The 11,204-nt window shown below is 44.1% G+C and overlaps 1 protein-coding gene across 2 annotated transcripts in view; it reads right to left on the bottom strand.

Moving 5' to 3' along the window:
* Nucleotides 1-362: 362 nt before the first annotated feature.
* Nucleotides 363-11,204, bottom strand: part of sgcd (sarcoglycan, delta (dystrophin-associated glycoprotein)) — a 133,242-nt gene continuing 122,400 nt past the window's right edge. For both annotated transcript variants that reach the window (XM_084564843.1, XM_084564842.1), the window contains 2 exons: nucleotides 10,931-11,054; nucleotides 363-4,355 (listed from right to left, as the gene is read on the bottom strand). In XM_084564843.1, coding sequence (XP_084420969.1) covers nucleotides 4,170-4,355; nucleotides 10,931-11,054 — 310 coding nt within the window. In that variant the 3' untranslated portion in view covers nucleotides 363-4,169. The remainder of the gene's footprint in view (nucleotides 4,356-10,930; nucleotides 11,055-11,204) is intronic.

The raw sequence follows: 11,204 nt of genomic DNA, 5'->3' as shown, positions 1-11,204 counted from the left end.
AATGTCACATTAAAGTGAAAGTCATGTTTTCTTCTAAACCAGCGTGTTACATCCCTGAAGATTAGCTTTGATAGACAGAGAGGGAGCCTGCGCCTTGTCTTTCTCCTAGCTAGTTTCTCTTTCATTAGCCTTTGTAGCTCACTGAAATATTTAATTTCACCTTTCATATGTTTCATGTTCATATCACGAGGTAAATATATTTTCAACAAGACAACACAAGCACCAGGTGCAGGCTCCTTAAACACATGAAACGCCACAGCTACATACAAACGAGGCTAACTAGCAGGCTAGCTAACAGGCTAGCTAGCAGAGAGGCTGGAACGTAGGACAAAAGATTTCACTCTGTAGAGTCTATAGCTCAATTTGAACAACGCCTTTTTATTTTGGCATCTTTGAAAACTACTCCATGAGCGGCAGTTTCAGGTTGAAGGATGAAGGAAAATGTAAATACTCAGGATGGATGTTAACCCCAGACAGCAGCCCAGAAAAGAAGGTACAGAACAGCTGAGAGGGAAAACACAGGGCTGGAAGAAGTGCTCACAGGTCGATCAGCAACCGGCTCCAGGTTAAAGTTAAAGGTTTGTCATGTGACTGATTATAACTGTGTGTCTCATTAATCTCTGTGGATGTTTGGTTCCAGTTCTCGTGTTCAGTTCTATCCCTGCAGCACATTTCTCCTCAGCCCTGTGCATCGTCTCCTCCTCTGCTTCCCGTTTCTTTTTACTTTTGGTTTGGGCGTCTGAGAATCATTCAACACGTTCCGTGGAGCAGAAGAACAAAACAAAAAGATCACTCATAGTAGCACAAATTTACACACAGCACACTTGGAGAGAATGCAAAGACCTCGGGCCGTGCAGAACAAACAGCAACGAAACAAAAAGAGCAGAAGGTTTGTGTTTGGTGGAACATCTGAGCTCAGCGGGAGAGAAGGCGTAGAAACAAAACCAGCTCCTTCTCCACAGGCCAACGTTGTATACATCGCTGTACATGCTTACTCAATGAATATCCCTTAACGCTATCATTTATTTTTTGTTTTGCCCTTTTAGTACAAAAACACATACTGATGTACATTATAAAAAGGTTTTCCTTCTTGCAAAAGGCCAGTGTTTCTCTTCTGTCGGTGCGTATCGTCTAATGCCGCACCGACGTGGATACGTGTACATTATTTACACATACAGTCGTATAAAAAGGTGTATTTCTCTTGTGTACATGTATTAAAAAACAATTACATCAGATAGGTTCAATCCTGTGGTGAAATATCTGTGAAAGTCCTTTAATATACAGCGACAGAGAAGCAGGGAGGGAGGTGGACCCGACTCTGGAAAAGGATGTGACACACGGCAACGTAAGATAGAAAGAAAAGCTGCACACTATACTGTCACTGCATCTAAGTTCTTATTGGTTCTTATTAACATGCACGGCCCTCACATCTTTAGATTTGTGTTATTGCATCTCCAACCATCCACGGTTTGGGTCATATTTCCACATCAGCGTTTCGTCTCCGTATCATCGTCGGGCTCCAAAAAACCCAACGTTTTATTCTGCTTTAGTTGCCACAGACAGATATTAGAGGAACATTTAAACGCCTTGTTGTCTCTTTTTATGCTGATAAACTCCTGCAGATTTACATTTTCATTAAACACAAATACCAAGAATATTGATACTGCCAGACATCCAGTCACAACCACTGATTTTTGACCGTTTTTTCAAAATGAACACATCCTTGAGTGCTTTAGGTAATATCTGTGCATGACTATTACACTGCTGTTATAAATTATGGACATGAGTTGGTCTTAGACAAATGAGCACTACCTTCTGATCTCAAGACTCGTCATATTTTAACCACTGACTGAATAAAGATGAACAAACCGTCCTGTTTCCTGAGGATCAGTTTTGAAGCTCAGCGTGGTCTCTCTGGCCGTCGCCATCTTGGCAGTGCCTGCCTCCAGCTGACTGCACCTGCCTCCAGCTGACTCCACCTGCCTCCAGCTGACTCCCAGCTAATTTAAAAGTGGTCAAAGAGGTGGACTAACCCTAACCCTACGGAGGCTGAAGCAGACATCGAGCAGCCTAAGAGCGTCACTCAAAGCAGCCAACTTTATCTGTAGAGACCATCTTTGTATCACGCTCTACACATGTTTATTTCTGCTGTAAAGTTGGACATTTTAACACGGAGGTCTGTGGGGATTGAATCACATTTAGAGCCAGCCTCTAGTGGCCATTAGTGGAAGTGCAGCTTCATTCTTCCACCCTGGAAGTTGCTGCTTGAATTTAGGGAATTAAAACCTAAACACAACTGTGCAAAGAGACAAAGATCTTTTGTGGCAACGTGCAGGAAACACTAGAGGTATTTTGCTGAAGTGGTTTGAGAAGCAGTGGGAATCAGAGACATCAGTGCCACTCCACAGGATCGCCACTTAAAACATGAACAGAACCACAGATCATTAAAAACCAGAGAAAACTAAAGCGGAGCACATCCTTTGACAGAGTCGGGTGTGGACAGCAGAGGGCGCTACAGTCAGATGTGGCCGGAGGTCTTTGCATTCGCACAGAAGGAACGGTTTGTGAATGGGATGAAGCTGAACTGAAATCAGAGATCATGTTACTCGCTGATGCCAAAGAAAGTCTGTGTGATGTGCTTCTTCTTGCCACAAGTGCATCGACGTAAGGCACAGGCACAGTTCCCCTCTTTCAACAGAGTGGCTCGCATTAGTTTATTTAGTTTGTCCTTTTTTTTTTAGTTTTATGTCCCAGTGCTAGAAACGAGTAGGGTGACCACCGCTGAGCTTCCAGCGGCTTTCGCTGGACATTCGTGTGACTTCTACTTTTCTATGTGTGGTTTGAAAATGTCAGGGATGTTTTCCAAATGTTCTTCGCCGTCAGGACGGTAGGACGGTAGGACGGTGGGACGGTGGGACGGCAGGACGGTAGGACGGCCCAACAAAAACACACAGGGAATCAATACATGGGAATAAATCAGATATCCACATCAGATGTTTAAGAAGCAGTAGATCAGTGGTTGAGGCTGTGGAGCAGCGTCCACGGATTAAAAACCCAACGGACTCAAGGTAATTTATCCAGAACTGGTGTCTGGGGGCATTGTGGGGTAGCAGAAAAAATAAATGAATAAGAGAAATAATCAAATACAAACAGGTTTCCAAAATATAATCATCTTTGCATTCCAGGATTTCTTATTAAACCAAAAAAAAAACAACCAAATGCAGCTCGGTACAAAGACAGAACTTTTAATTCCTTGAGAAGCTTTTTTAGTGTTTGGACGTCGAAGGCGTCACGTTGTCTCTGAACAATCTGCTCCTAGCACAGAGAAGCTCTGAGTGAATGTGACGTGAACATGAGTGAATGCTGAACTAAAGTCAACTTTTAATCATTACCTCACTGTCCCACTTCAGCAATAAATGACTCTCCCAGTAGGCACACTACAGCACACGTGGACCAGGCCTGTGTTTCCACAGAAAACGTCCTCGTGCTCCAAATCATAGCGGGACTAATCATGATGAGGTGCTGATGGTGTGTCTACTGGGATGTGTGAGCAGCAGGAAGGTCAAAGCTTTGAGCTGTAGTCAGCAGGGAAGGAAAGAGGAGATGGAGGAAGATGATGGAGGAAGAGGAAGGGGGAGAAGAGATGGGATGGCCTGTTGCTATGGGTGATCACCCCAGTGGTTCTGGTACTGAGCTGCTCTTGAGGGAGGAGACGGGGGACAGATCATTGTCTCTTCTGGTAAATCTCTAGAGAGTTTTCCTCTCAGCTTCAACCAGGCGGCTTCGATGAGCAAACTTCTGTGTGTGTGTGTGTGTGTGTGTGTGTTTTACTGTTTTATATTACAACTCCTGGCCTTTTGTTAAATAGTGTCAGTGATTCACAGCCGGCTGTCGCTGCACACGAAGAGCCTGAAGACGTTTAGTTCCCTCATGATGCTCTGATAGAAAACTAAGGGATTTGTTTGCATCGAATTATTTCATATTATCAGCTTCAGTTCCAAATCTTCTGTGTTGGCCTTTTAAACGTATCGGTCGAGCCTAAACATCAGTTTGTGACTGTAAAGTGTTTTTGTGTCCATCAGCTCTGGCTCTGTTCCTGCTGTGAGGCCGTTCAGCCCGTCGTTCTGGGTTTTATTTAATTATTATTTATATTTGTAGGTTTGTGAGTCCTAGAGGCAGACGTTGTTGCTGATCTGGCAGGTGGATCCGGTGCCAGCCTGGGACAGGAAAAGCCTCCCGTTGGGGCAGACGCAGACCTCATAGACAGTCTGCCTGGTCCCGGAGGACGAGGAGCTGGTGGAGGCCTTCCCCTCCGGCAGCCGCATCAGACGAATCCTCTGAGCGTCCAGAGAGATCTGAGGTGGAGGGAGAGAGAACAGGTGAGTCTGGTAGAAATGATAAAATATATAAAGCTCTGCTGGGAAAAGAAAACAGAAAGAAACAAGAGAATCAATACATGGAAATAAATCAAATATCAAGTGTTTAAGAAGCAGTAGATCAGTAGTTGAGGCTGAGGAGCAGCGTCCATGTCAAATCACAAGAAGAACAAGGATTAAAAACCAACGGACTCAAGGTAATTTATCCAGAATTGGTGCCTCGGGGCATTGTGGGGTAGCAGGAGGTAAAAAGGAGAAAAAAAAAAAAAATGAATGAATGAATGAGGGAAATAATCAAATACAAACAGGTTTCTAAAATATAATCATCTTTGCATCCAGGAGAGACAAAATGAGAAGGTTTGAAAGACTGGAATTTTACTTTGAATGCCACAAAAGTTGATGCAAAAACTTTCCTGTAAATTTTGAGATTAGAGTCTGAGCAGAGTTCACTCTGTTAACGAAGACGAAAAATACTGGTCGTGATAAAGACTATGACTAAGACGAGACACTGGGACGCTGGGATTTTTGTCAGTGTTTTGGCTGCTACACGTATTATTTCTGATGATCTCAGACGGTTGACGGTAGCCTACAAAGCTAGCTAGCTGCTACGAGGCCTGTAGCTACAGATCAGGAGCATCACTCTGATATCTCTGCAGCCTCCATCACGGTCACTAAGATAACTATGAAGTTAAAGAAGTCTCATCTAAGAACTTTACTAGTTACATGAAGGTATTGACCTCTGACCTCTGACCAACACATATTTAAACAGTAGAGTTTTGTAGATTAAAGTTCTCCATAAATGTAGTTCCTGGATTGAATCCTTCTTGTGTCTAAGTCCAAATACAAAGTAATACTGTAAAATATTCAAGTTGGCAGCCTGAAGTTTATTGTTTAGGATCTGAAATGTTATTTTCTTTAATTCATATAACGATAATTATGAGCACTGTCTTCTCAAATGGACTGGCAGACAAGTTATCTCAGTGAGTACGTGTTCAGTCGTTGTTCTGCTTCTGAACGTCTGTGTTTGTTTCACTTTAGGTTTCAGAAAATAAATCTTCTGTTTTGTCTAAAGACGACGTTTAAAACAGCTGAAAGAATGAACGCTGACATCAGTTGACCTATATGCCACGACTTTTTGTCAACTAATACTACGAAGGATAATAATAACTAAGATGTGACTGAAACTAATAAACATGCTAGGCTGTTGCTAGCTGCGTAGCTAATACGTTAGCATCAGTTCAGGTGGAACCGTCGCCATGCAGATGATCGACTGATTGAATTTCTGCAAAAGAAGTTACAGCAAAATTGTCCAATCAAAACCTTCACTCCCACTTAACCCACTCACTGAGGATTAAATCAGTTGTCAGGATAAATTTAGTCCGACGTGAAAAATCATTTATTTTCTTTCATTACAGGCCTTTACCTCAGATAACCCCCGACTCAATCTCACCCCTCTAATTGCTTTCAAAGCAAATCTCTTCACTCTCTCTCCTTAGCTCTTACTTCTCTTCTGAGGTCTTCTACTTCACCTGACTGGACTCACACAAAGATTGTCTCCTAGAGCTGGAGCACTTGTCGGCTGAACTGAATGTTAAGTGATCTGGATATAGCAGCGCTCAGTAGCAGCAGCAGCAGCGTCTCCAGTTTTTCTGACTTGTGTACCAGTGACTTCTCCAGAGATATTTCCAGGGCATTGCAGCTCTTCTGGACGTCATTGCAGAGACAGAGGAACGCGTGGAGTGAACGGTAAAGGTCAGGCATTGGATTTGAAGCTCACGGCATCGTTGAACAGCAGAGTAATATCCATGATAAAAGTCACCCAGGATGCATCTGCCTGGAATCATCAGAAAGTGCAGGATGGCATATAAGCACGCCTACCGCTGAAATGTCATCAGTTAAAACCCAAGAAGCAGGAGAATACGTCTATAGAGCAGCCAGGTTATACTGCACAGCTTTTTAAAGGTTTGTGGTAAAACAGTCGATTAGATATATAGATCAGATAAATAGCAAGGTTGCATTGGATCTAATGAACAGTGATGTTAGCTGCTACTGTTGCTAACTACGCCTCAATCAAATGGTTCGGCCCAATAATTGCTCACATCTAACCCTAACCCAGCATCTGACTGAGGTCGTGCTCTAAACCAGGTCACCACACAGTGTACACAGTCAGTCTGAATGGGGCCAAAAATACAGAAGTAGTCCGCTCACCTAAAACCCTGATCCCAAAAACCATGAAGCAACAGAGAAGACTTCAAGATGTATGTGAAACCACACAAAGTCCAACCAGTAGCTGCTGTTACCAGCTCCTCTACAACAAATGGTTTGGCCCAATAACAGCCCTTACCCTCCTCTGACCCAGTTCTGTTGCTCCCTAGCTACCAGTACATTGACTAAAACGGCCATTAAAGGGGTTCTGGTGCCTGTAAGCGTTTATCTTTCCACCGGGGAAACATAAAGTTTAACGGTAGTCATGGCTGTGAGCACTGATCACCAGCTCTGGACCTTTAAAAAGATCAAGATGTTCAGTCTGGTGGTGTGGGATAGTCCTGGAGGAATGGAAGGTCTCAAGAACATCCACAACGTTCCACATCCAGACGGCAATCTGTGAGTTGGACCAATCAGATGTAAGAAGAGTCTGAATGAAGGACACCACGTCCAAAATAAAGAGTACAATGAGACAGACCTAACTATAAGCTGGTATATCATCACATGGCTCATGTATAAGTGCTAGCTCGGCGTATACAGACTCAATATGACATGAACATGAAGCAGAGATGCAGAGTCCCAGGTTCGTCCCAGGTTCGTCCCTTTTTGTCTCCTGAGCAACAGAAGCAGAGTGAAACCACCTCGCCCCCAAACACATTAACTCATAACTCATCTCACTCCCTGGTTGACTGGAACAAACTGTCTTTTTCTCTCTGCACAGTCACAAACCACTGACTCCCATCTCTCCCCCCTCTCCCCTCTCTCCCCCCTCCTTCCCTCCCGGCCTCCCGGGGCTCGTACAGAGCTGGTGTTTCACTGGACGAGGAGAGGAGGAGCTCTCCAGCCATAAAAAGGTAAAGGAGCCATTACCAGGCGCCTCTGGGAGGCATCGCCATCAAATGACCTGGAACCCTTTTAAAGTAGAGTCTCAGCTGACGTCCTCAGACAGATGCTGCTGAACAAATCTTTCTCCACCGGGGAAGACGATGTGAGACACTCCAGAAGATGTTCATCGGCTGGAGGATATGATGTGTGTGTAAAACTGAAGGACTAGGCAGGTAAAGGTCAATTACATTTATTTTCCTATTTATCTAAATGTCCCAAAATGATTTTTTTTGCATTTTGCATTAGTTAGAGCAGCTGTGAAGACGTGAAGGAGTTCTCTTAGCAGGAACATTCTCTTGATCATGTCATGGTGTTTCTGTTTGGATTCTGTGAAGGTTCTCAGCAGGTTCATGGTAAATCCAAAAAATCCATTTTTTTTTGTCAAGTTTGACCCTTGACCTTTCAAGGTGCGACCACTGAGATGATAACTCTCCTGTGAGGCTGCACCGATGAAGACAAAAAGCTTTTCTGCTCTCAGACGTGTTGGTTCTTGTGATCAGTCGCCAGCATCTTGTCGAGTGTTAAACAGAAACAGAGACACGTTGTTCCGACAGCTTTCCTGGGACGTCCTCACTAACCTGCGCCTCGCCTCTACTTTGTACCCTCTGCCTCAGCTCGCTGGATGAGGCAACAATGGGCCTAGCACAAAGTCGATTCAGGCTGTGCAGAGAAAGCAGCATGTTAGCCTGAGAGCAGCCTGAGCCATCTGTCCATGGAGCTCAGAGTCAGATACACAGCCTCTGTAATTAAACTGCATACGTGAGGAAAACCCAAGAAAATGAGAGTTGTCTCGACAGCTCAACGAGATAATGTGCATGTGTGATCCAGAAGTGATCCGTAGAGCACTCCACTGGGATTTTAATATGAGGAACGTCTCAGCTGAAAAAATACCTCTGCACGCAACTGGATCAGAGCAACCAAGCATGTGACGTTCAGCAATTAAATCATTCATTAAGTCATTCTGTTGAGAATATCTTTTACAACAGAAAGCAGACTCTACTAGAAAGATCCAGCATCAGTTCATAAAATCCTCCATCTATGCGACATTAGACCACCCACCTAAAAACATGACCCAGCCCTGAGAGCACCGTCAGGTCTGGAAGCTGATTGGATGACAGAGAAGAGCTGGATGAAAGATGCCAGGTGGAGGTAACATGTTGAGAAAACACAAATCTCTGGAACCAATGAGGTGGTATTTAATAAAATGAATTTACTCGCCCTAACTTAACCTTTGGCAACAAAAATGAAAAGAAATTTAACAAATGTATTATGAGAGAGAACATTTTTAAAAAGTTCATTAACATTAAATGACTGATGAATCAAATGCTCGTCTTTCTGTTGGTTTTCCATTAACACGTTGTAACGAAGGCAGACGTCTGCTCCTCACACAGGCGACTAGACGAACTGATAAACTGTTTATGTTCAGGAAGATAACGAGTTAAATGTTCTACAACAGTTACTAAGTGACTGTTTATGTTAATAAAGGTGTTTGTAGCCATCAATTAAATGAGAGAGAAATCCTTTAATGGAACTATCTTGGTGGTTAGAACTGATGCCTCACAGCCAGAAGGTTCTGGGTTCTAATTCATGGAAGGGCTGGGTCCTTTCTGTGTGGAGTTTGCATGTTCTCCCTGTTGTAGAGGGGGGGCTGTTTGTCTCTGTCCTCCATCTCTAATTAATGCTCTAACGAGCCATGACGTGTGAATAGGGACAGAGGTTAGGACTGTATTGTAAACTGATGGCAGATTAGATCTCAGTCCACCTCCTCTGTTCTATTTTTTGGATATACCATGACCTGGAGGACTGAGAACCTTCACAGTTTATTAGTTTAATTTAGTTTATAACTAAATAAAATAGTTTCATAACTGGAATATCTCTAAATAAGAAGATATTGAATCAAAACGAATCAGGAAATCAGTAGTGAAGCTGATGATGTATGACTACGCTTCAGTCCATCACCACATGAAGCCCCGCCCACTCCATTTGATTGGCTCGGCAGGTCTTTGCTGGGCCAATCAAATGGAGTGGGTGGGGGTCTCACCTTCAGTGGTTTCCAGGCCTCGTGCTCAGATCTGTGTTGATGTCTGATGGGTCGTCCCGTGTGGGCTGAGGGTGTCTAACAGCCCTTTAAACCTTTGTGTAATTGTAGTGGAGTTGTCTGAGGAGAGTGTATGTGGAAGACAGAGGTTTGACAAATGGACATTTGCAGCACTAATGGACTGTGAGAATGTGTTTCTAATTATATGCACGGCCCACTGTGAGTCCAGCAGCCTCATGTCTGACCACACGTCCATGAAAGTGACGAGAAGCCACGACTCAGGCCGCTCTGGTTCCTTTAACTGGACCGAAAGAGGAATCAAGGGCACCTTCCTCAATCTGCCTCCTCCTCCTCTCCCTCCTCCTCCTCCTCCTCCTCCCATCCATCTCATATCAGCGGCCCGTCTTAATGTATGAAACTGTTTTTGTGGGAAACTTTTAAACACTTTCTTCTCACTAATCCTCCTCCGCTGATTTTAACAGATCTGACATGACACGACTGGTGCAACCTAAGGAGGGAAATCCTTTTATCAGCGCAGCCGGCCATGATGAATGTGAGGACTGATGTGTGGAACGAATCGGGGGGATGGGCTGGAGGAAAGAAAGAAGGAAGCAGCGTGAGGGGGTGGGAGAACTGGAGGAAAGAGGACGGTAAATAAGCAAAGTTAAAGACAGAAAGAGGACAGAGGGAAGGATGGAAGAGAGGACGTCATTAAGACATGAAAGACGTCATGAGGAGAGAATTAGTTACTGAGGAGAGGATGAGAGGACGTAAGGAAGAGAAAGATCAGCTGCTGCTCTGCTCGGCTGCCTCTCTGAGTCACTCTAACAGATTCTGGTGGACGTCCAGAATGTGGACGATTGACACCAGTCATTATGAAAACGCTGGTCGGTGTTGGCTGAGGGAGAAGACTATTGTTTGGATTGAAGATGGTCAACTGTCCTTTAAAGACAAGACTGAATGACGGTTTGATGGAAAACACTCAAGACAATACTTCACTGTTCGAGGAACAATGTGGTGTTGATTATTTTGAACATTGAACATGTTTTTAAATGGGAGGACGGGTCAAATACTGCTTACTACACTCATTTTTGATGTCCTTGGCCCAAACTGTGGTTCAGGAAACTAGGAAGTGATCAAAGCAGCAGTTACTTGGTGTAAGGCATCAGAAGTCTGACCATAATAAATCATTTTACTGTACGGAGGAAGTAAAACAGCCTGGAGCATCAAAACCCCAGAATAATAAGAAGAAAGCAGAAACAAATGAGCAGAAATGGACGAAGATCTGACAACGACGTGAAGAAGCTGAGCCTTCACTTCCTTCTCAGTTTCCATTAATTATCATCTGTGACAGGTTATGTTACACCAGTGTCCTCAGTTCTGGACGTCCAAACAGACCAAAGGTTTACTCGTTGCTGGACGTTACCTCTCCGTCTTTGGACTCCAGCCGAAGCTCGTTCCTGCAGATGGCCTGGATGTCTCCAGCCTCGGCCAGGATCTGGATGCCTTTGGGGGCCTCCATGAGCAGAGAGCGGGTGGGGGACTCCAGCCTGGGGACAGTCAGAGACAGAACAGCTCGGTTACTGATGGATGCGTCTAAGGTTTGGATGAGAACAAACTCAGAAGGAAGCAGACGAGATAAGTTGTTTTGTTTTCTTTACTTTGCTTCTTGGCAGTAAAGGTGACTTTGCTCCGTTTTT

This window comes from Chelon labrosus (genome assembly GCF_963514085.1).
Source record: "Chelon labrosus genome assembly, chromosome: 17".
Taxonomy (NCBI): Eukaryota; Metazoa; Chordata; class Actinopteri; order Mugiliformes; family Mugilidae; genus Chelon; species Chelon labrosus.
Note: the sequence above shows the minus strand (reverse complement) of the source record. Positions and strands in the feature narration are given on the sequence as shown.